Source organism: Ahaetulla prasina, chromosome 7 (genome assembly GCF_028640845.1).
Source record: "Ahaetulla prasina isolate Xishuangbanna chromosome 7, ASM2864084v1, whole genome shotgun sequence".
NCBI classification, from domain to species: Eukaryota; Metazoa; Chordata; class Lepidosauria; order Squamata; family Colubridae; genus Ahaetulla; species Ahaetulla prasina.
Genome location: NC_080545.1, coordinates 66352871 through 66378951, shown reverse-complemented (window position 1 = coordinate 66378951; position 26081 = coordinate 66352871). Strand labels below are relative to the sequence as shown.

The 26081-nt window shown below is 38.6% G+C and overlaps 2 protein-coding genes across 5 annotated transcripts in view; one reads left to right on the top strand and one right to left on the bottom strand.

Moving 5' to 3' along the window:
- MRTFA (myocardin related transcription factor A) overlaps window positions 1-26081 on the bottom strand; it is a 66561-nt gene that overhangs the window by 9838 nt on the left and 30642 nt on the right. The window contains exons 3-10 of the mRNA XM_058191910.1: window positions 21469-21524; window positions 20582-20657; window positions 6115-6276; window positions 5691-5866; window positions 4906-5064; window positions 3648-3901; window positions 2485-2653; window positions 403-1512 (exon numbers count right to left, since the gene is read on the bottom strand). Coding sequence (XP_058047893.1) covers window positions 403-1512; window positions 2485-2653; window positions 3648-3901; window positions 4906-5064; window positions 5691-5866; window positions 6115-6276; window positions 20582-20657; window positions 21469-21524 — 2162 coding nt within the window. The remainder of the gene's footprint in view (window positions 1-402; window positions 1513-2484; window positions 2654-3647; window positions 3902-4905; window positions 5065-5690; window positions 5867-6114; window positions 6277-20581; window positions 20658-21468; window positions 21525-26081) is intronic.
- SGSM3 (small G protein signaling modulator 3) overlaps window positions 1-26081 on the top strand; it is a 63044-nt gene that overhangs the window by 34232 nt on the left and 2731 nt on the right. For 3 of the 4 annotated variants that reach the window (XM_058191912.1, XM_058191914.1, XM_058191911.1), the window contains one exon: window positions 7115-7871. In XM_058191912.1, the coding sequence (XP_058047895.1) occupies window positions 7115-7247 (133 nt within the window). In that variant the 3' untranslated portion in view covers window positions 7248-7871. Of the gene's footprint in view, window positions 1-7114; window positions 7872-26081 lie in introns of those variants that run through there. The other variant, XM_058191913.1, reaches the window with a different exon arrangement.

Genomic DNA, 26081 nt, shown 5'->3' with positions numbered 1-26081 from the left:
CAGCAGAGGGGATTTACTGCACAGGGAAAACAAAAATTGGGCTTGCAAAACCAATGAATTATCTGGAAAATGTAGATAAGGAGGAGCAGATCTAGTTTAACAAGAACAGACAATTTATGGTTGCTATTACAACAGCATGATTTCATTCTGGTAAACTGCTTTCAGCAAGAATCATATGAAGTTTTGTTCAAAAAGTCTTGTGTGTTAAACTGAATTATTAAACCAACACTGTTGCTCCAACATTACCTTTACATTAGTTTCTTCAATTAATTTTGTGCCTCTGTGTGTGTGTGTGTGTGTGTGTGTGTGTGTGTGTGTGTGTGTGTGTGTGTGTGTATGCACGCGCGCACACGCGTGTGTGTATGAGGGACAGAATGCACAAGAGTTTGCACCTTCACTTACTTTCAATGGCAATGAACTGCTTCCCACTTTCTCCTGAGGTGAGAGGCTCTGCCGTTCAGCATTCTGATTGGTCACAGTGAGGACTATGTGAGTGCCTGTGGAATCTGTGATGAGGGTAGGGGGGGAAGCTCCCTTGATGAAATCACTGAAGCCCCCACCTTGCTGTCCAAGGAAAAAACATGAGGTCTGACATGGTGGCTCAGTTTCAGCAGCTAGCACCTCCTGCTTCACTATCACTGCTTTCTTTGGCACTAAATTTGTATCTGACGTCTCCATTTGGCTGGTCTGTGTGGGCCTTAGTTGGTCAATTTGGCAGTTCAGCTGCTCCACAGATTGGCAACTCAGAAAACCCTTTTCATTCTTGATGGAGGTACCAAAAATGGAGGGCTCACAGACTGTAGCTCTTTCTTCTCCGACAACCGTAGCCGAGAGTGGTTGTTGAGATCTCTTTTCTTTCTCCAGCTGCAGCTTTAGCATCTCCACCAACTGCTGTTTCTGTTTTAACATCCGGGTGAGTTCCTCAATCTGCTTATCTTTCTCCTGCAGCATCTGGTCTTTATCCTGGACCTCCATGTCTTTGTTGTTGTTGCTACTGATTATGCTAGACTCCACCCTTGACATTGCATTAATGCTACTACAACTGTTACCTTTGGAACTCTCTTCTTTTACCAAAAATTGGACTGGTGATGCTTGTAGAGTAAGCTGAGTCAGGGGAGAAGTCACCATCTCCCCAAAGGTATCACCACTGGTTGAATTGTCATCTCCAGCGCTTATCAGAGAACGTTCAGAAGGAGTGGGTGACACAGGAGGAGTTGAGCCTGTGCTCCCAAACTTCATGACTCCATTGCCCGTGACAGTGGCTACAACAACCTCTGCTGAAGTAAGGCCCGTACTGACCAGTGCAGGACCTGTACTCAGCCGAGCAGCTGGGAAAGCTACCACCACTTCAGTAGTCTTCGGGAGAATTGCTGTGTTAGGCTTCGGAGCAGCAAGTACTCGGCTGGTTACACCATTCTGCTCTTGATAAGCTTTGAGCCGCTCAATTAAATCTGTCTTGGTACCCGACACAGGCAATGCCCTTAACTTCAACTCTTGCTTTAGCTCTGCCACCTATCAAAGAGTTAGAATTCTATCAGAAGTTACATTAGCTAAGACACCCTTACTTACTAGGGCTACATCAAATCACAGTTGGAAGGTAAATCTGGGGGATACCTCTTTCAATTCTATTTTTTTTAAAGAAAGGTTGCCAAATATTATAAGGCATAAAACAATGAGCACGAAAGTTTTACTTTCAAAGGACAATCCCACCACTACCAATAAATAAAATGTATGGTCAGCATCAAACTCATCAATTTCAGTGATAGCATGACCATCCACTAACCATGCAATAAATAACTTAAGCCATATTTTTATTAATTTGGTTAACACGTTTTAAAGGCAAAGACAACATACTATTTAAATGAAATGAAATGAAGATCCAGTACTACAATTTATAATATTGAATGAACAACTTGAAGGTATCTTTTCTTTTATGTACACTGACAGCATATGCACCAAGACAAATTCCTTGTGTGTCCAATCACACTTGGCCAATAAAAATTCTATTCTATTCTATTCTAATTACATGCTATATTTAGGTAAAAGAAAGCTGATGTAAACATGCAATTTAAGAATTATATTATCTTAATTCTGATCCAAACTTACCAGAACTAGTAGTAGTGCTATATGCAAGTAATTACAGCCTAAATGATGCTTCTGTTATTGCAGTAGTAATGACAACCCACCCAACAATAATACAAATATAAGATGACTCCTAGATGTATAAACTGGAGATCTTAGTCTATAGTGCCTCAACCTTAAGGCGAACATAAGGCATTATACATTTACAATATGTATCTATTTTCTAATATTTTATCCTTGTTTTATAGCTGTATATTAGTTACCTCATCAGAAGATGGCATCTGAAATACATTCCCTTACATTTTAAATATCTGCTTTGCTGCATATTCACAACAATGTTTATTTTACTTGCGTTTTATATCTAATATTTCTTCTCAAAGCAGCTTAAAAATGCTTGGTTACCTTCATGTCATCAAGGTTAGCAGGGAGAGCCCCAGGTTTGCCTACTGGAGAGCTGCTATTTTGTCGCAAGAGCCCATTGGAACCAGAAGAAAGAGAAGAGGCGTTGCTGGCAGAGGTGGAAAGACTACGCACGGCTGGGCTGCTGTTGCCATTCTGTTCTCCTAGAGGCCTGAAGGGGGAAGAAAGAGGGAATTGAGTAGCCAGTTGCAAGAAACTAGCAACAGAAACTCCAAGCTTTGCTTCTGCACTTCCCAGAGGAGGCTGAATATTCACTGGGGGGCAAAACCCTTGATGTGATTTAACAATCCAATGCTTATAGAATGTATTGGCAAGGTGCCAAGCCCTTAGGTAAAGCACAAGGCAAATAATTGCTGGTGGTTCGGTGTTTGCTTTCAGCTGTACTTTGTGATAAATCTTTAAAACTTTAGATATTTTCTTCCTTACTTATGTTTAAATGCAGTAGAAACAGAAAAATAAATTGTAAAATGAAGAGATTGTTATAGGGACCTCATATTTCATCATGCTTTTCATCATGATGGAAAGCAGCCATCTAGGGAATTTCTATTAAACATTATCTTTTTAGTTTCACTCTATACTGATTATTTATTTATTAGATTTTTATCCCACCGTTATTATTTATAAGTCAGTCAAGGTGGCGAACATACATAATGCTCCTTCCTCCTCCTATTTTCCCCACAATAAGAACCCTTTGAAGTGGACTGAGTATGTCTGACTGGCCCAAAGTCACCCAGCCAACTTTCATGCTTCTAGGCAGGTCTAGGTTCCTGGTTTCTACCCTGATCCTTAACCACTAAACTAAACCGATTGTTGTTATTCTGTTATATGCAACCCAAAGTCTGCAGATGGGGGTAGCTTACGAAAAACAAGTTTGTTGAGTTTACCGAGAAACAAGTAAACAAACAAATATCTAATTAAATATATGCATTACTGATTGAGGCACTTTGAAAACCTCTCTCAAAATTACATTGCTAAAGCTTTTTGTTACACTTATAAACTCCTTTCACTGAAATTTTAGACAGCTTGACTATTACAAGTACATCCATCATTTTCACTTACTTCTAACGTTTATAAGTTACACTTCAGACCAAGTGAACGTTACAAAGTAAAGAAATATGGCTCCTAGAAGAAGGATAAGCGCTTACTTTGGTGGAGCTGGGAGGATGGTTTGATAGTTGTAGTGCTGTTGGTGCTGTTGATTAAGGATCTGGAGCTGCAAAAAGAGCTGTTGTTGCTGCAGGATTTTGGCATAAGACGAATCCATGGGGGGAGCTCCTTTATCCTGTTTTTGGTCCGGTGGAATATATTGGTGATATTTCAGCTTCTTAACTTTTGGTTTCGGCTCCTTGGATTTTTTGCTACGCTGGGATTTCTCACATGAAGATTTTGGCTGGCTTTGCTATTTGAAAGAAAAAAAATAGGTGGTTCAGGATAGGATGGTGGCATAATAAATATAAAGAGTAACATTTTGATAAATGATTGGCTGGTTTAATATCTTCCATACAATTTCTTCCTTCTACTGTTCGGCTCTAATAAATGTAAACCTATTAAACAAGTATAACGCTGCTAGCTTTTAACTAGTCCAGGAATCTCAAAACTTGGCAGCTCGAAGACTTGTGAACTTCTGGGAGCTGAAGTCCACAAGTCTTAAAGTTGCCAAGTTTGGGGATTCCTGGACTAGTATAATGCTAATCTTAATACATACCAATTATATTATCTACAACAATGTGGTGAACCTGCATGAACACATCATTCCTCCAGAAATCAGACTGGCCCCCAGTCTAACACTCTTTAGGGAAGGTCCTGCCAGTGGGCCTGGGGAGCCCATTAAATGGCTGGTACGGATGTGTGATGTCACCAGGGTGGGGGTGGGGTTATTATTTTAATTTTTTATTGTTTTTATTTCTTTTATATTGTACTTGTATGTCCTGTAAGCTGTCCTGAGTTGCCATGTGCAAGTAGGAGGCAATAAATAAATGTCTAACGCAATTTCATATTAATTAAATTTCTGCTTATTTTATACATGTATTCAATCCAGGGCATTTATTTATCTGTCAATAGTCCAGACTTCATCATATTCCAGACTGACAGAAAAAAAAGAGAATGATACAGCAAAGGAAACACATGTCATCAACTCTAGATATGTCAGTGAAAAAAATCCATGCTGTTACAAAACTATATTAATGATCCGCATGATACTAATCTACTAGCAAAAAAAGGATCCTAATGTATCACTATCTTAACTATTTACTTAATAAGGAGTTGAAAACGACATTGAAAGGTTGATTCATGATCCTGATCAAGACCAAGTTACTCAGTATCTCACTTAATCGTTAAAAGGAAACCCTTGGCATCATAGATTTCTTGGCTGATCGTAGTATGTAGCTCTAACACAAAAGGTACCTTTATAAGAGTTGGAAGAGGTTTGGCAGCAGGAGGAGCAATTCCATTAGTGAGATTCAGAGGCACTGGAGGTGGCGGCTGTGGCAAGGGGGTTGGAGGCTGTTCAGACACGTAAGTTGTCTCAGTGCAGTCTGTGCTGGTTTTTAACTGGCACACAATCTGCAAAGTAGATGAATATGAATATGCCCAGATGAATTTTCAGAAGACAGAATAAGCAGTTAGCAGGCGATTTCTACAGTATCGTAAAAAGGCAGACAACTGCTTGGTTACATTTGTGTACTGCAAAATACAGATATGCGGAAAGCCAGTTTCCAGAATCAATCCCATCATATAGCAAGAGAGTTCACTTCTTTCCATGGTCAAATCTGAAGAAAATAGGATTTTATTTTTCCACAAAGTAAAACAGCATAAAGGATGTTATTAATATTATTTCAAGCTCCAGTTTGAGAACCACTTTGGTGTAGTGGTGAACATGCTGGCCTAGAAACCAGGAGATTGGGAGTTCTAATCCCTCCTTAGGTATAAAAGCCAGCTGGGTGACTTTGGGCCAGTCACTCTCTTTCAGCCCAACCCACCTCACAGAGTTACTGTTGTGGGGATAACAGAAGGAATATTGTATATGTTCGCCATCTAATAAAGGTAGGATTAAAAAAAATCTTAAAAAAGATTCAGGTATCAAGTGTTTTACTGCTAATAAGCACAAATTCCCATAGCAACCTTTTCTTCTTGCCCGAGCTCCTACAATCAAAAAGGGAAACAAGAAGCAACTCCTAAGGTGTCCTCACCTGAGTAGGGGATGCCACTGTGGGAGTAGGAACTAAATCACTCATCTGAGCTTCCATTGGGGATGGCACAGACGCCTGGGATTCATGGCTAGCCGGTTGTTCTGGAGAAAGGGCATCACTGCTGTCCTCATCAAAGGAGGAATTATCTGCTATATTAGGATAGTTCACTTGACCTACTAAAAACAACAAATGCAAAGTTAATTGATTAAAAACAGAGGGTATGGATCACGGATAACCAGCAGGACATTTCTGGGCCACAATAAAATTTCAAGTTAGTGAAAAGCAGTGGAACTTTAGACAACTGTGTGTTGTACGTATATTATTAGCTTCACCAGTTTGCCAAGTATATCCTGCTTTCCTTAGTTTAAAAAAGACATTAAAAAAAAGTTGCTGTTTTATCCATTCCCCCTACCAGCAGGCTTACCAATGAGAGCTTCCTTCAAGCTCGATTCCACAGGTAGAATGTTTTTCTCTACCAACTCCATGGGGCCCGGTCTCTGGGCAATCTTCTCATTGAGATCATCAGCCAATCTAGCCCGCTTCAACTTCAACTGCTTGGCCTGAAGAGAAGGTTCAGCAGAGGTCTCTGTTCAGCAGAAACAACAAAAACATGATTATTTCTTAACTATAAAACCCATTACAGAAATCAATTCTGTAGTTTCTTTTTGGAGAATCTCAAGCAATGCATAAAAAACCAGCCCTAACTATACTGGTCCTCTCATATCTAAATAATTTTTAAGAATAACAGAACTGCCCTTCTGACTTGTGCCAAAGGCCTGTTACTCCAGTACCTAACCTGAATCTTATGAGAAGTCGCAAAGCAGGACACACACAAACAATTCTATTAGTAATAACAGCAACTGGTAGATGGGAATATAGAATATTGTCATTATCAATCAATCAATCAATCAATTTATTATTACAGTCTTAGACCAGAAACAAATAAAAGCACTATATACACTTAAGAATTCTAGTATAAAATAATAAGTGACAACTAAATCTATAATAAAATCCAGTGTCCATTATAGATGGTCTGACTATGATAGTTGCAATCCCTAAATTGTGTAGCCCGTTGTGGGTTCAACGCTAAAAGGGAAATGACTAAGCAATGCAATAATTAGCCACAATTGTTATATACATCACTATGGTGAAGAAGACACGTGTTTGCGATGAAACCCCAATGCTGCTGTGCAGAATCTGGCCACCTGGGCTATAGTTATGGACTGTTCATCTTTAAGCAGCCACTGAAGATAGGTAGTGTCGGAGCAGCCAGGATACCTTGCAGTTATTGGCAGAATATGTTTTTTCCTAATCGCCGTATAAATGGAACATCTAAGGGGCATGTGATCCACAGTTTCCACCTCTCCTGATCCACAGGGACAGAGTCTTTCCATGAACGGTATCCTTTTATACTTTCCATACAGGCCGATGGAAGCGCATAGCATCGTGCAAGTGCAAATGCTTTTTGATGGTTTGCTGATTCCAACTAAGATAGCTGGCAGGAGCAACAACACATCTAGTGGCATCTGGAGCCAGAAACAGCGGAGCTTTCCCTAAGTCCGCCTGCCTCTCGATGTCCTCCACCCTTTGTCACAAGGTTTGTCTTCTTAGATCATAGTCCATCTTGAGTATTAACGTTGGGGAGAAATCTAATTTGGCAAAGTTGGACTCGATAGCCTTGATCCATGCTGAAGAGAATTTGTCTTGGAGGATTAACGGAGCAAGACCTTGCAGAAAGAAGTTAAGCTTTAGCCAGAGATTTAAGGACGCTATACAGATTCTTGCTTCGACTTTTATCAATCCTGTCTCCAGGCGCAGAAGTGCATTTGAGACACACGTGGCATCTGGAGAATTGATCTAATGAATTTGAATTGAACTATTTCTAATGATGTAAAATATGAAGCTGACGGTCCAAGCAAGGTCCCATAAAGGAGCTGAGCTAGCGACATGGCCACAAAAAGTTTAATAGCAGCAGGGACACAGTATCGTCTCTTTGTGCAGAAAAATTTAAGAATGGTGCTCGCTGATCTTTGGGCCAAGGCAGCTGCATATTCTCCATGTGCTTTTCTTGAACCATTGGCCTGAATGACCACCTCCAGGTATTTGAAAGTGGTTACCTGCTCTATTTTGTGGTCCTTTAGATACCATGAATAAAGTTTTGGCCTTTTACAATCTTTGTTTTCTCATAATTTATGTCCAGTTTATTGTAATTACCGTACTGGAGAAGGGCTTGCAAAACTCTTTTAAGGCCTACTGGTGTCCTGGAGAGGATCACAGTGTCGTCTGCATAGAGCAGGAGGGCGATGCTTCGGTCACCTATTTTTGGGGGGGTTGTCATTATCAGCTTAGCCTGATGTCATCTATCAGGACCCCCAAACTGTTCTTTCTCTGCAATAAGGCCAGCTCTCTGGAACAAGGTCCAGTTCTAAACCACTCTGCTGTGTTTTAGAAGAACTGTAAAGACCTGACTCTTCAACCAGGTCTTTTAGTGAGGAAGAGGAAGATCCCCTGCTTCATCACACTTGCCATCTTTTATTATAATTTTTTTTATTGTTAGCCTCCCAGAGTTGTTGAGAATTGAGTACCATACAATATTAATATAGTAGTAGTAGTAGTAGTAGTAGTAGTAGTAGTATTCACAATCATATGAAATCACATCTGCCAGTTCTTTAGATGGTGTTGGCCTTAATACGCATTGAGTACTTCCCAAGAACCTAGGATGTTATAATGCTATACATAGCATAGGTGCTGATCCAAAACACCCCCAATATTTTTGGATATTGTACCCAATGTGTCAATAACCACCACAGCTGGTTATGCCATAATCTTTCATCTTCAATTTTCAGATCTTGATACTTTGTACTCTCCAATTTTTTGTCTTCTATTCTACTATCCCCTGGTATTGCCACAACAATTATCCATGATTCAGTCTCCTTTTCCTCCTCCTTCACTGATAATCTTATTTTAATTTCATTAATCGCCATTTAATACTATCAAAACTGGAGCATCACTAATTATGGAAACAAATTCAAAAGTTTAACTCTTCCTTTTTTATCCTGAAAATCCCACTATTTTGATTTATCAGATATCCCAGTATTTCACAAATACTAGAAAGGAAAACATTTTTATGATAAAACATACATAATTTTATATAATTAACTTGCTTCCTTGCTCAATATTTTCTAAATTAAAACCTTCCACCCACTACCAGTAAGATTTAATTTTCTATGCAGGTAATCATATTTATTTTTATTTATTTTTTTAGTCAATTTACTTGGAACTGATATTAAGATAACTAGTCTGGAATTTCCTGTAATTCTTATAGTTAGTTACAGTATCACATAACACAAAGGTTGCAAAGAATGTGATGATTACCTAATCCAACTTCCTGCCAATTCAAAACCCACAAGTATATATATCATCCTTGTCAGATCTAAGCACCACAACCAAAGAAAAGTCTTTTTCTTTCCCAGGGAATCTTTTCCACAGTTGAACAACTCTTAGACAATTTCTCATAATATCAAACCAAAATCTACATCCTTGTAAAAAAAAATTTCTTGTCCTATATTCCAGAATAACTTTAACAATGTTGCATTTGCTCCTAACTGACAAACCTTCAGATCCTTGAAAACAACCATCATGTCTCCTCAGAAATCTTCTCTAGGTTAAAGGATCCCAATGCCTCCAGCCATTTCTCATGTTTTTCCTTCCAGGCCCCTTATCCTTTTGGTTGTTCTATTCTGGATACTAGCAATAGCACGTAGACTTATATACCACTCCATAGCACTTTTCACTACTGTGGGCATATTGCCCCCACCAATCTGGGTCCTCATTTTCCCAACCTTGGAAGGATGGAAGGCTGAGTTAACCTTGAGCTGATCAGGATCGAACTCCTGGCCATGGGCCGAGTTCTGCAATACTGCATGCTAACCACTGCACCACCAGGGCTCTTTCTACACTCGTTATTAAATGTCCCTCCTAAAATGCTGTTTCCCGAACTGCATGTAGACCAGATGCAATCTAATTAACCTAGAAAAGGCACTTCCGCTGGCAACGCAGGCTTCGCGGACGTTCCTTTGGGATCGTCTGCCCTGGGTTTCGTCAAACCGTCCCTGACAGCGTAAATGGGCTGTCAAACGGTTTGGAATTCTCTCCCCCGGTTGAAGGGGGAGGGAAGAGGGGTCAGGTTTTGGGTAGAGCTCCCCGGGATCCCCTGGAATTTAACCAGGGGATCGAAGGGTGAGAGCTCCCCTTTAGCCTGACGAAACTCCGTGCCCAGGGTGCTTCTGTTTATACAGAACGAGAAGCCGCGACCATCTCTGTGTCAAGATTTATTCCTAATAGAGAATTCAACACAGACAGAACAGAGCAGGAGGACTAGCAAGAATTTGCAAGTAATAAATCTTAACTTCAGTTCTTAAATAGCTTTCCTTTGAATTAACTTTCAACTTGAGTGGATCTAAAATGGCGTTTGCAATATACAAAGGAAAGCGAAACTATAAAGAAGAGGAGCATAACAAGCTATTTTTTTAAAATGGAATGAACAAGAACTGTTAATGATTTTTTTCTCCTTTTACCTTTTTCTTTATCATAATGTTTAAGAAGAAAAGTTTATTGATTTTTTTTAGATTTTACAGTTTATGAATGGCTCTTAAGCAAACAGAACTAACTATTAAAATCTTGCAAACTTCTTCATTTCAAACATGGAATTTTTTCTTTTTCTTTTTTTTTTAATAGAGAATTTGCAAGTAATAAATCTTAACTTCAGTTCTTAAATAGCTTTCCTTTGAACTAACTTTCAACTTGAGTGGATCTAAAATGGCGTTTGCAATATACAAAGGAAAGCGAAATTATAAAGAAGAAGAGCATAACAAGCTATTTTTTAAAATGGAATGAACAAGAATTGTTAATGATTTTTTTTCCCTTTTCCCTTTTTCTTTATTACAATGTTTAAGAAGAAAAGTTTATTGGAATTTTTTTTTCTCTCTTTTTGGTAGATTTTACAGTTTAGGAATGATTCTTAAGCAAACAGAACTAATTATGAATAACTTGCAAACTTCTTTATTTCAAATATGGAATTTTTTTTTTTTATTATTACTTTTTCTTTTTTTTTTAATAGGAACTTTTGGAGGCTTATCTTTTCTTAATAAGTTTTTAAACAAGAGATTTTTACACCAATATAATAAAGATTGGAAAGTCTTTATTGCTAGATGTTGTTGATTGATGAGCAGATGGTGGAAAAGGTGTAAGAAAATGTGTAAGAAAATGTGTAAGATAGAAGACAAGGGGAAGGAGAATGCTTAAGATGTGATTTTGATGGTATTTTCTTTTTTAATATATATATATAGGGTTTAATTTTACAACTGACTTATTTTGGGTATATCATTATTTGATATATGTGAGGTATAAAGGAATGGGAAGATGGAATATTGTTTAACCCTTGGAGGATAGAAAAATTTATGGATGTAATGTTGGTATCTGGTTAAATAGAATTTAATTGTTATAATTGATATATTTTGGATATAAGTTATAATTTTAATAATGTTATTTGATAGATGTAAGGTAAATTGAAGAAATATTAATATTTGCAATGTTATTTGATTTATGTAAGTGATATTTTTGGAGATTGAAAATGTGTAAGGAAATGTGTAAGATAGAAGACAAGGGGAAGGAGAATGCTTAAGATGTGATTTTGATGGTATCTTTTTTTTTTTTTAATATATATATATAGGGTTTAATTTTTATAACTGACATATTTTAGGTATATCACTATTTGATATATGTGAGGTATAAAGGAATGGGAAGATGGAATATTGTTTAACCCTTGGAGGATAGAAAAATTTATGGATGTAATGTTGGTATCTGGTTAAATAGAATTTGTTACAATTGATATATTTTGGCTATAAGTTATAATTTTAATAATGTTATCTGACAGATGTATGAAATATTAATATTAGCAATGTTATTTGATTTATGTAAGTGATATTAAAGATATGAGAAGATAGAATATTGTTTACTTTTGGAGATTGGATAAAAATTTAAGAATTTAAGCTGGAAATATGAATTATATTTGGGATACTGTTTAAGGAAGAAAGGTATATTATAGAAGAATTTCTGATGAATACTGGAAGATGGAATATCGCTTTTGGTCTTGATCGATGAAGATTGGAGATATATTTGGTCTTAATTGATGAAGATATTTTATTGATGAACTGGAAATACTAACTTAATTGGAAGATTCTGAAGATTTTAGGAGTGGAATGGACTGATATATAATGGACTGGAAGAAGAATTTACTTTTTGTTTTTGGAAGGGAGTTAAGGTCTTAGAGAGGAGTGACTATGGATTTGACTTATGTTGTATTTTAATTTATGATTGTTAATTTTATACCCTGTACTTTGTTCTGGGAAGTCTTGGGGGTGGGAGGGCGGGGGAGGGGGGGGGAGATGAAGAATCTATGTAAAGGAATGATTGAAGATATGTAATTAAGAAATAGAAATAATTTGAAATGAAAGCGGGGCTGCTCGGCTGCCATTTCAGAAGGGAATGAAGAGGGAGAGGAGGGAGTGAAGGAAGAAAGGAGGTAGTGAAGAGAGAGGTAGAAAAGGGGAAAGGAGAGGAAGAAGAGAGGGTAAGAAAGGGTTAGAAAGGGTGGAAGAGAAGAGTAGGGAAAGAGGAGAGGACGTAGAAAAGTGAAGGAGAGGAAGGATGAAGAAAGTAGAAGAAAGTAGAGAAGGGAGGAGGAAAGGTTTGTTAAGGAAGGAAGTGGTAGCTGGGCAGGTCCGAATAAGTAACAAATGAAAATTTAATGACTAATGTTGAATAAGAGACTGTATATTGAATAGGTTGTTGGAAAATGAAAATAAAACTTTAATTAACCTAGAAAAGGAAGATATAATGATATCACCCTCGTGGCACTATACTTTGACTGATGCAGCCTAGGACTGCATTTGCTTTCTTCCTCTTCTTCTTATTGGCTCCCATATTGCTTATGATTAATCAAGCGACTATTATCCACCAATTCCTATACTTACTGTATGTCTCTGATTTTTTCCCCAGCCAAAATATGTCCTTGCTGAATTGTTTTGGGTCTTTCTTACAGATTAATTAACCCCTCCTTAAATCTTTATATTGTCCCTTAAGGCAGGGGTCACCAACCTTTCAGACCTCAGGGACCACTAAATTCATAATTTTAAATCCCGCGGACATTAATACGATCTGCCTAATGACCACCTGGGTGGTCATGTGACTGGGTGGGCATGGCCAACTTAATGTCACTCATGTTGAGGGGCGCCTTGCCACCCTTTACTCACCCCTCCCCTCCCAGCCGCTCATCATCTGCCTGCCCGGGCTCCTTAGGGCTCCAACAGGAAGCAGTTGTTGGAGCTAAACAGCCACCATGAGAAAGAGTTGGCAAAACAGCTGGCTCAGTTCAAATTGGTCTGACTGAGAAGGAGGCTCAGCAGAAGAACCTCATTGAGGACTACGAGCATAGGCTTTCCAAGGAGAGGGAAGACCTGAGGGAGTGCAAGGCCAGGTACCGGCCCCTGGAGGCTCAGCGGGCTGAGATGGTCAGCCAGTTCCAGGCCATGATGCAGTCTCACTGGAACAAGGCCCTCTGGCTCTTTGCCACCAGTGGCGCTTCTCCCCAGCCTTCCCCCAAAGCCCCAAATCAGGAGACCGAAACAGACCCCAAGTCGGAATTTCTGCCCCCCCCCCCCGCCCCACACAAAAAGACCCCGAAGGGGGAGACTATCTGCAGCAACTCAAATGTTCATTGCATATATCCAGCCCAGGGGCTATTGTTTGAGGACTGCTGATTAAGTGCAATATTAAAAAAATGCAAATAATTTTCCTGCGGACCACCAAAATTTTCTCACAGACCACCAGTGGCCCACGGACCACCAGCTGGTGACCGCTGTCTTAAGGTGTTTGTTATCGGGGTGAGATACCAGCAGTACGCTGACGACACCCAGCTGTACTTTTCCACCCCAGACCACCCCAATGAAGTTGTCGAAGTGCTGTCCCGGTGTTTGGAAGCTGTACGGGTCTGGATGGGGAGAAACAGGCTCAAGCTTAATCCCTCCAAGACGGAGTGGCTGTGGATGCCGGCACCCCGATTCAGTCAGCTGCAGCCGCGGCTGGCTGTTGGAGGCGAGTTACTGGCCCCAAAGGATAGGGTGCGCAACTTGGGTGTCCTCCTGGATGATCGGCTGTCGTTTGAAGACCATTTGACGGCCGTCCCCAGGAGGGCCTTCCACCAGGTTCGCCTGGTTCGGCAGTTGCGCCCCTTCCTTGATCGGGATGCCTTATGCACAGTCACTCATGCGCTCGTTACCTCTCGCTTGGATTACTGTAATGCTCTCTACATGGGGCTCCCCTTGAAGTGCGCTCGGAGGCTTCAGTTAGTCAGAATGCAGCTGCGCTGGTTATAGAGGGAGCTACGTAGCTCCCATGTAACACCGCTCCTGCGCAGACTGCACTGGCTGCCTGTGGCCTTCGGGTGCACTTTAAGGTGTTGGTTATGACCTTTAAATCGCTCCATGGCTTAGGACCTGGGTACTTACGGGACCGCCTGCTGTTACCACACGCCTCCCACCGACCCATACGCTCCCATAGAGGGACTTCTCAGGGTGCCGTCCGCCAAACAATGTCGGCTGGCGGCCCCAGGAAGGGCCTTCTCTGTGGGGGCTCCACACTCTGGAACGAACTTCCCCCGGGTTTACGCCAAATACCCGACCTTCGGACATTTCGTCGCGAACTCAAGACTCATCTTTTTATCCGCGCAGGGCTGGCTTAAATTGGGATTTTAATGTTTAAATTTATTAATTTTAAACGGGGTTTTTTTTAGTATGGTAAATTTTAATCATTGGGCTAATTTAAAATAAGTTTTTTAAATCGTATTTTAAACTTGTATATTGTATTGTCGGTTTTATTATGCCTGTACACCACCCTGAGTCCTTCGGGAGAAGGGCGGTATAAAAATCAAATAAAATAATAATAATAATAAATAAATAATAATCTCCCATCTTTGTGTGATCTGCTAAATTGATAACCATATATTCTAACCTTTTACCCAAGTCATTTACAAATATATTGTTAATATATTTATATTAATACAGCACAGGGACTAGGACAAATACCTGCAATATATCACTCAACATCTCTTTCCAGCTTGATGAAGGGGCACCAATGTACATTTGGTAGATAAATTTGTCCAACCAACTCACTATCCATTTATTGCCTACCGCCCGTATACTATATTTCTTTACCAAAATCTTATGACTGTTGAATATTTTGTTGACGATAAGTTCAATAAGTCCCCCTCATTTCCACAGTCAACTAAACTGGTCATTCTATCAAAAAAGGAAATCAAGTTGCTTCAGTATGACCGGCTTTTGATAAACCCATGCTGGATTCTGCCAAGCAACGTATTCTTTTCTAAATTCCAAGATAACTGTTTAATAATCAGCTGAGCTATGATGGGATGTACACCTGGAGGAGCAGTGGGAGAAAGGTTTTGGCAACCTTTCCAAAAAAAGAGTCCAGATTAAAAGACGAAACAGTCCTGAGCTAGATGGGGGTGGCAAAGTTCATGGCAGCCACATCCTCACCTCATTTCATTTTTCTTTTCATCAACATTTTCCTGAGGCTCAGCGGGCTGAGATGGTCAGCCAGTTCCAGGCCATGATGCAGTCTCACTGGAACAAGGCCCTCCGGCTCTTTGCCACCAGTGGCGCTTCCCCCCAGCCTTCACCCAAAGCCCCGCACCAGGAGACCGAAACTGACCCCAAGTCGGAATTTCTGCCCCCCCCCGCCCCACACAAAAAGACCCCGAAGGGGGAGACTATCTGCAGCAACTCAAATGTTCATTGCATATATCCAGCCCAGGGGCTATTGTTTGAGGACTGCTGATTAAGTGCAATATTAAAAAAATGCAAATAATTTTCCTGCGGACCACCAAAATTTTCTCACAGACCACCAGTGGCCCACGGACCACCAGCTGGTGACCGCTGTCTTAAGGTGTTTGTTATCGGGGTGAGATACCAGCAGTACGCTGACGACACCCAGCTGTACTTTTCCACCCCAGACCACCCCAATGAAGTTGTCGAAGTGCTGTCCCGGTGTTTGGAAGCTGTACGGGTCTGGATGGGGAGAAACAGGCTCAAGCTTAATCCTCCAAGACGGAGTGGCTGTGGATGCCGGCACCCGATTCAGTCAGCTGCAGCCGCTGGCTGTTGGAGGCGAGTTACTGGCCCCAAAGGATAGGGTGCGCAACTTGGGTGTCCTCCTGGATGATCGGCTGTCGTTTGAAGACCATTTGACGGCCGCTCCAGGAGGGCCTTCCACCAGGTTCGCCTGGTTCGGCAGTTCGCCTTCCTTGATCGGGATGCCTTATGCACAGTCATCATGCGCTCGTTACCTCTCGCTTGGATTACTGTAATGCTCTCTACATGGGGCTCCCCTTGAAGTGCGCTCGGAGGCTTCAGTTAGTCCAGAATGCAGCTGCGCGGGTTATAGAGGGAGCTACACGTAGCTCCCATGTAACACCGCTCCTGCGCAGACTGCACTGGCTGCCTGTGGCCTTCCGGGTGCACTTTAAGGTGTTGGTTATGACCTTTAAATCGCTCCATGGCTTAGGACCTGGGTACTTACGGGACCGCCTGCTGTTACCACACGCCTCCCACCGACCCATACGCTCCCATAGAGAGGGACTTCTCAGGGTGCCGTCCGCCAAACAATGTCGGCTGGCGGCCCCCAGGGGAAGGGCCTTCTCTGTGGGGGCTCCACACTCTGGAACGAACTTCCCCCGGGTTTACGCCAAATACCCGACCTTCGGACATTTCGTCGCGAACTCAAGACTCATCTTTTTATCCGCACGGGGCTGGCTTAAATTGGGATTTTAATGTTTAAATTTATTAATTTTAAACGGGGTTTTTTAGTATGGTAAATTTTAATCATTGGGCTAATTTAAAATAAGTTTTTTAAATCGTATTTTAAACTTGTATATTGTATTGTCGGTTTTATTATGCCTGTACACCACCCTGAGTCCTTCGGGAGAAGGGCGGTATAAAAATAAAATAAAATAATAATAATAAATAATAATAATCTCCCATCTTTGTGTGATCTGCTAAATTGATAACCATATATTCTAACCTTTTACCCAAGTCATTTACAAATATATTGTTAATATATTTATATTAATACAGCACAGGGACTAGGACAAATACCTGCAATATATCACTCAACATCTCTTTCCAGCTTGATGAAGGGGCACCAATGTACATTTGGTAGATAAATTTGTCCAACCAACTCACTATCCATTTATTGCCTACCGCCCGTATACTATATTTCTTTACCAAAATCTTATGACTGTTGAATATTTTGTTGACGATAAGTTCAATAAGTCCCCCTCATTTCCACAGTCAACTAAACTGGTCATTCTATCAAAAAAGGAAATCAAGTGGCTTCAGTATGACCGGCTTTTGATAAACCCATGCTGGATTCTGCCAAGCAACGTATTCTTTTCTAAATTCCAAGATAACTGTTTAATAATCAGCTGAGCTATGATGGGATGTACACCTGGAGGAGCAGTGGGAGAAAGGTTTTGGCAACCTTTCCAAAAAAAGAGTCCAGATTAAAAGACGAAACAGTCCTGAGCTAGATGGGGGTGGCAAAGTTCATAGCAGCCACATCCTCACCTCATTTCATTTTTCTTTTCATCAACATTTTCCCTGTTAGTTAACATCAGATCTCATTGTCCCTTCTTCTTGGAAAACAAAAGTCAATGAGATCACTGAGCAATTTGACACAATGTGATGTCTTTCTCTATTTTTTTTTAAAACAGATATTGAAATACTCCCATTATTATAGCTCTCCGCCCTGATAGCTCTATAAAAATTAGTAAGAGCAGTATGCAGAACTTCTGCCTATCTTGGGAATCTACACAATAACCCTTGCATTCTTACTCGAATGCTACTAACTTATTCAAATGTTCTTCACTCCATGGTCAAATTCCTTATGTGTGCACTTTACATATAATGACCTTCTTTTTTTATTCCTTTTGGGTAAGTGATACCTTCCAATTCTGGCATTCCACTCATAACATTTGTCCTGCTAGGTTTCAGTAAGTCCTAATAAATCATATTTGCCTTCCTGAATTAGGAATTCAGAAGAATTACTTTTTCTAATTTTTTGTAAAGAAACTATGGAAACCTTTGTTCAAATATCTTGACTTGTTTTTCCTGTATTTACATTCTCAGTTGTTGCTTTCACATCCGGAATGCCCCTTTCAATCTGGTTCCCAGTACTTCACATAATATTGTTTCCCGGATTTCTTCTCCCTTCCACACAGAATTCATTGGACAGCCTGCTAGATCAAACTTACAAGACACTTTTCAGTCATATTTGGGGGAGAAGCTGAACATCTTAGTAATCTTCCACTTTTCAAAGAATCTAATTGGCATTACTGCTCAACTATCACTTCCAGTATTTTCTCTTTTCCTGGATCAAACAGAAAGGTGTGAAGAAATCACTAACTGTGACCCTCCAGCTCCTTCACTCTCCTGTCCAGTTCACTGCCTTCAAAGTCTCCACAGTTGCATTTTCAGTGCCAGTTGTTCTCGTGAACACTAGCAGACAGAGTAGGATTAAAGAACCTTGGATATCTTTTCGTTTTATTCCAAATTCATGCCCCAGGAAAGCAACACAGCTTCTTTTGATAAATGTCCCAGCCAAGACTGCTGCTTCAGTCCCTCTCAGTAGAGAGTACCTGCTCACCACTGTTCATTATGTCATGTGTAGGCAGACATTACTCCCATTACAAAGTCTGTACTTCATTTCAGAGCCTTTGCTGCTCTGAGGCTTGGAAGGTGCTTTTCATCCAAGGGTTCATATTAAAGATCATCAATAATGAAATTCTAGAAATTTTTCTGAAGCTCTAAATATATCATTTGACAGGCTTGGGCTTTTGTCTCAGATACCTCTAATTCTCCACAGTTTGGTATGTTTTAATCTGGGATGCTTTCTAGTGTTTATAACTGTCTGCAAGCACTCCTTGTATCCAATTCCAAAATTCCCCATCTTCGTTGATCAGCTGAGAACAGGATTTTGTCTTTAGCTCTTCCAGCTTCTCCTCCAGTGAACATTCAGATTAAACTTGTAGCATGCGTAGTTTTCATCATCTTTCAGAAGAAAAACAAACAAAGCATATTCCCTGAAGGACTGGACAGCAGTACCTCCTATTTCCATGTCTTCCTGACGAATGAAAACCATTTTTAAAAAGGGCCTTCCCCCTGGACTTTCTTAAACGTCTGTTTATTTTTATTTTCTTGATCACTGAATTACTTCTTAGATCTATTTAAAAACTGTTACATTGGCCCTTTTATACTCTGTTCCAAAAAAAATTCTTATGAATATGTGATATAATTTTTGCTACATAAAATAATTTTATATGTAATCATTTCAGAATTCAGTGTACAAAATGATTTAGTTTCTCATTCTTTTCACCATTCCCTTAAATCTCTTTTCATCAGCAATAACAATCCAACCTCCATACCAATTGCATCTCTTGTTAGCATACTATTATTGGCAATGAGTACTTCGAAATCCTTTTTGCATCTCTTGGGCGCCTCTTAACAGAAAACAGTGTGTGTTTTGTTCTCATTTGGCCATAGTCCAAATTCTAGAGGAAGCCATTTTTCTAATAGCTTCCTTGACATGGTTAATCATGCAGATGACCTCTTGTATTTGATAGTACATTTCCTGATCTGCTTATATTTTAGTTGAACCTATATTACTTTCTTTTTCAACTTCCTTTTTCTGAAAATTTTGAGATACTTCTTCTTTTGAAGAGAAAGATGCTTCTTCTTTTATTTATTATTTATTTTATTAGATTTCTAGACCGCCCTTCTCCCGAAGGACTCAGGACGGTGTACAACCAAGATAAAAATGAACAATGTACAATTAAAAATAAATTTAAAAACTTATTATACAGTCTGGTCAATAGATTAAAATATTTTGAAGTCAAATGTAAAATGCTAGACTGTGGTAGAATCTCCAATTAGAATGGAGGGAGGTGTTAAGACTAGCTTAGAGTTCTTGAACTGCAGAAAGTGACATAAGCCTGCCTTTCCCCAGAATTCCTGAAGCCTTATTTGACCATTCTCATGGTAAGATTCTTGTAACATAGATGACTAACAATAAAGCTTCTGCTTGTGTTTATTTACAACTGGTTCTTGTTGCCTGCACCTGTCAGCCTTTTTGGACAATTTTTAGATTTGCTAATGTTGTAAAACAAAATACTTTAAAACTTCACAAAAAGTTCTAAAAACTCTTTAATACAGGATAAATTGCTAATTCAAACTAATAGTTAAGAAACCATTTGGAGACGTATAACAACCTAAGAGTTATGTAGAGTTTTAACCTAGATTTCTGTTCTTACGATGACCAACCACATGCTGATGGAAACCCCACCAGTGGCATAAGCCCAGCATCTTCCCCTTCATATATGTCAACAATATGTATAATTATTATCATCACAAGCAGAATCTGGTAGCATATTATAACTGGCCGTATATTACATGTATTACAATAATGGGGATTTTTCTCTACCATAAAGATAGAACTAATGCTTTTATTCTTTAACAATAATTACATACTTCACAGTCTTCACACAAGACCAACAGCAATATATTTAGAAAACTACAACTGACAACCTTAAAAACATTATCCCTTAAGTTGCAATACTGATATTAAAGAGTTATTTAGGCAAGAAGTACTTAGCTCTCACTTTATTAGGCTATCCATTTCTAAAAGAACATGAGTACAATGAAAGTCTAGTTTGTATCTTTTCAAAAACTTACTAGACAACCATACATCAGAGACTGTACCTTCTAGAATGTGCATCCTCACCAATTCTGACCTCTCTGGTCTGGACCGGATCTTCCGTTTCAAGTAATCCTCTGTCTGCAAAACACAGAAAAATACATTCTAAATCTCAATAAAATTACAAGACTAAATATGGAACATGCAAGGTTTTCCTGTTAAAATTCATCATGAGATTCCTAAGTAGAAGAAATAACCCTGCCTCAGGTATCAGTAGTTATGCTGCTAAAGCAAAAGGTCCATCCTTTCACTTCTCTTACATTGCATGAGTGCACAGCATTTAATCAGAGACCGAAAACCGTGAGGGAAATGAAGCACAGAATTTCCAACACTCTGCTGTTTGAAATGTATAGGATGCATTAATTATCTATGTTCACATTCTACTGACAAGGAAACTTAAATCAGCCTTAATCCTAGACTACTTACATATACACTATATAACAAATATAAAAGTTTTGACTGAAATTATAATTCCCCACACATTTTAGTTTTAAAACAAGCCAAGCCAATAGTCACTGCATTAACTCCTCACCAAACTCATTGAGGATCTTTATGATTGTAGCCCAAGATATAGTGTTTTTATTGAGTTTATTTCTCAGGAACCAGAAGTTGTTCCACTTAAATTTATATTAGCAGACTGTTAATAACACAGAAGCAGACAGTGGGATCAATCAAATAAATTGCAGGATTACCGAAGGGGGAAGTTCTACCTCTCGGCCACAGACATCCTAGGTTCTAATTCTAATAATAATGCTACCATTTCAATCATATTACATATAATGTATAAAATAAAATACTCCAAAAGAATGGAAAATTCATTTGGAAAAATCAGAGATCAAATCTGAAAAAAGATGCTATAGATGCTAAGCATTAAAAGTTAAGTTGTGCTTACCCTGGCCCGTTCCAAACTTCTTCTTTGTTCATGAAATGCAGCTGGACTTTTCAGAGCTGTTAAAAGACAACAACTCAATTACACAACTTAATTTTTCACATATACAAACATTTATCATCAATACAATACAATTATCAAAATCATTTGGACAACATACTGAAGGCAGCTATTTTGACATATGCTCAACTGTATCCTGCACTGATTTAATCTACATTGTTGTATTTCGCCAACCTAAACCAATGATGAAGTTTACTGTCTGATCGCTAAAATACTAGACCTAAATGTAGGCAGATTAGCAAAGTATACATCAAGGGAAGGAGCTAGTGAAGTATTTCAGCAATAAAACATTTGTTTATTTGAGAAATTTATATATAATCATGTTTAAAAATATATAAAGTCTTCTAAAAATATCTGATGACAATACAATCCTATGTATTTGGATTTAATCATTTACAGAAAGAAAATACAAATAAGTGAGGCATACACTTTAGGCATGTTTAACTAGCAAGATAAAGGTGACAGAAAATTTAAGAATTAAGTTCAACAATGAATAAGTTTTTCCACAATAGACAACTGCCAAAATAACTCCTATTTTAAGTCACTGACCCCCCCCCCCCTCTACTTAGTGGTACACAAGTTTTGGAAGAATCCTCTGGCAGGGCTTTCTCTGCCAGACTTTAATAAGTTCACATTGGTTGAAAAAAAAAACTGGTTGGCAACAATTTTTTCTCAGTACATTATCATCAGAGGCAGAATAAAATTCAGCTCTCTGCTTTTACTGCTCCAAGGAGAAAAGAACATAGAAGAATATACCACATAGCTGTGAGCAGTGAGGGTGATGTTTATATCACCCTCACTGTTGTTTCCTTGATGTTTCCTTGATGAACGTATCTTTTCTTTTATGTACTCTGAGAGCATATGCACCAAGACAAATTCCTTGTGTGTCCAATCACACTTGGTCAATAAAAAATTCTATTCTATTCTATTCTATTCTATCAGTAAACTGAACAGCTGATAATGTTTCATTAAACATAGTGGGAAAAAATCTGACATATACTTAGTAGACCAATAGGCACTTATTCATTAACCATTTTGGGGGGAAATCTGACTTGATCTAGCCTGAGTAAAAGGCAAAAAGGAAGAGAAAACTATAGACTAATATCCATTTAGAACAGAGATATTCTCATATAATGTTCGGAAACAATATAAACTAATTAATTAGTCCTTTTATTTAGGTGAAATCGATTTCTGGTTTAGAAAGGCTTGTTAATGAACGTAGCTGATGTACTATGAATGAGCAACAGCTAAGATAAAATTAAGTATCCTATTGGAACCGTTGGGGGAAATGTTTATAGTGAAATAAAAATATAGGATGAGTATTTGGGGAGGGAAATATTCTAGGGGAGGAAATCTTCACTGAATGCTATAATTCAGCTCATAAAAATACCTTCTATTGCAAATATGCATTCCAAAATGCTTCCAATGTAATTGTATGTAAGAATGAACGTGGGAGACAAAGTGAAGATCTGCACCCAGGCCAATAGTCAGATAAGAGGCAGCTTAGCCAACAGAAGAAATAGGAGTGTGAAAGACTAGTTTCTTGTGCTGCAAAGGTGACAGAGGAGAAATGTACTTTTCAGACATGGATGATTCTGTTAATAAAACTTTACAATAAAATATAGTTGGTTCACCTGAGTCTGCTTCTTGTATGGAGTATCGCCCAAGGCTAATAGAGCAAATTAAGTGGCTTGTAAGATTGTGTTGGTTGCTAAGGCTTCTGCGTTTTATATACAGGTAGTCCTCGACTTATAACCACAATTGAGCCCAAAATTTCCATTGCTAAGCAAGTTAAGTGAATTTTGCCCCATTTTATGATATTTCTTGTCACAATTATTAAGTAAATTACTGCAGTTGTTAGTAACACAATTGCTCAATAAATCTGGCTTCCCCATTGACTTTGCTTGTCAGAAGTCACAAAAGGTAGTCACATGACCTTAGGATACTGCAACCATCATAAATACATACTAGTTGCCAAGCGTCCAAATTTTGATCACGTGTCCATGACTTATGACCGCAGTGGTCATAAGTATCACTTCTTTTGGTGTTGCAGTAACTTTGCTCACTAAAAAATGGCTGTAAGTCAAAGACTACCGGTAATTGATTTGTAATGCTGCATATTGCTTGGACTCACTGTATGTCATATAACTCTATTTAGTAAATAAATAGACAAACACATTCTGAAGTAAGAGGTGAGAAACGATACTAGAGATGGCTTCCTTGCTACTGAAGGCCCAATATTCACCAAGGCAAGTAGTTTCTCAAATACATGAGCATAGCTAATTTGACTCCACTACAGAATACATTTCCTACCTACTGGGAAACCTTTTGTTGTATTAAAATTGTATTCAATTTGTGGGGTTATGGCCAAAGCAAGATAAGGAATGATGCAATAGGCATAAAATCATAAAGTAAAACCGGCAGTCAGGATGTCCCCTGGTTTGTTTGTTTTTTGGGGGGGAGGAAAAGGTGGGACAGAAAAAGACTTCTATCAGTTTTGCCATGATTCTCATCCCAACACTTCCAATTTTCAATAACAGCACCACTGAAATTTGGCAACGTGTTCTGTCGTGATTCCAGAGGTTACAGAAAAAAAGGAGAGACAAAGGCCATCTGGAGTCATGGGGTGTGGTCCCATATTTTATAAAAAATTGGATCTCAGCAATGTGGCCTGTTCACTTTTCCAAACCATCCAGAAGATAACTAACTAGCAAACTACCATTTAGCAAACACCCCAAAGGGAAATGCTTTCGTATCCTCATGAGAATTTCTTTGGAAAAACACTCTGGTTTATAATTCTTTCTAGTGCTGGCACTGCGACAAAGAAAATTTCATACTTGACTTTTGAAAATGCCAAAAATGAACAAGTTTCTCTCTATTTCTCCCATAACATTTTCACAAACGAAGACAGAATCTGAAAAGAATCAGTGAATATGTATTATCAGTTTCCATCGATTTTTCTTGGCTGCGTAAAAGGGACATAATAAATGCCCCATAAATGTCAAACAACTTTACCATGTCAGTTATAAAGCTGAAAGGCTTTTTAAAAGCACGGCCTTAATATACTTTTTAGTTATACGTAGGAAGTTATGAACTGCAGTAACCCATGTTTGGCTATTCTAGAAGGATTGTTTAACTTTTTCAAGTTTAGTTTTTTAAGAATGCTTCTTTAGGATTGATTGAGAATAAGATTAAAGCAACCTATTGAGTGTTGCTAAACAACATAGAAAAGTAGCTATATAGATTTTACTGGCTAATAAGCAGATAGTCTTAGATTCTACTCGATTCTGATTTCATGCCATGTTTTCTAGAAAATTAGAGAAAAATACAGCACATATATGTTTTAACTTAAAAACTGAAATGTAATTTAAAAATGAGGCACAGCAGCATAATGATTCTAAATCAAGGGAATGAGTCCTGTGGCATACGCAATGCACTGAATTAACATCTCCCAACATTTCTCACTACAGATAGTCCTTGAATTACAACAGTTCATTTAGTGATCATTCAAAGTTACAACAGCACTGAAAAAAGTGATTTATGATTGTTTTTCACACTTACAACTGTTGCAGCATCCCCATGGTCATGTGATTAGAATTTAGACGCTTGGTAATATTTAGGATGGTTGCAGGGTCCTGGGGTCACATAATCACCTTTTGCAACCTTTTCACAAGCGAAGTCAACAAGGAAGCCAGACTGACTTAAAAACTATAAGAAATGCAGTGATTCATTGAACAAGTGTGGCAAGAAAGGTCATAAAATAGGGCAAAACTCACTTAACACTTGTCACAATTTTGGGCTCAATTGTGGTCGTAAGTGGAGGACTACTTGTATTGTCCAAATTAACTGAAATACTGAAGTCCCCTAGAATGGCACAACGTCTGGAAGGAGAACAATGTATTCTTTAGTTCCCCCAAAATGTCCCATTCTTGATTCACTGAATTTTGCATAACCTGTCACTTCACCATTAGACAAAATATTATTCTTCTGGTTCTTAGGCAGCAATATCCAATTGTGTTTCTTTGTTATATAAATAAGAAAAATGTAATTTTTAAATATCAATCTTTCAAACACTAAAGTTCTTTGATTTCCCAACCTAGCTTTATCATAAAAGACATGATGAAATATAAAAGGTTTATTTATACATTTGATCATTAACCAAAAGATTCATTATTCTAACTGTAACAAGTTAAAAGTGTTATCACAATAAAATTTAATATTTAAAATTCCCAAGGCCTCTTTCACTGGGATTTTGAAGGAGGGTCTTTAAATATATTATTGCTTTTTTGCCATTATGTATAAACGTATTAATCATTTTTCACCTTTTTTCAAAAAAAATTGATTACACATGTAAATATAAACTGCAAACAGAAAAATACAAAAAAGGGGGGGTACTGTGGGATGAATGTGGACGTGTGAAAAAGGAAAAGAAAGGAAAAAGGAAAAGAGAAAGAAAAAAGATGCAACTTTTTCCTTCATTCCAGCAGGTAAAAACAATTTTAATAGCTTTTTGTCATCTTCCCTACAGCTCATTTCTCAAATAAGGAAACCAAAGT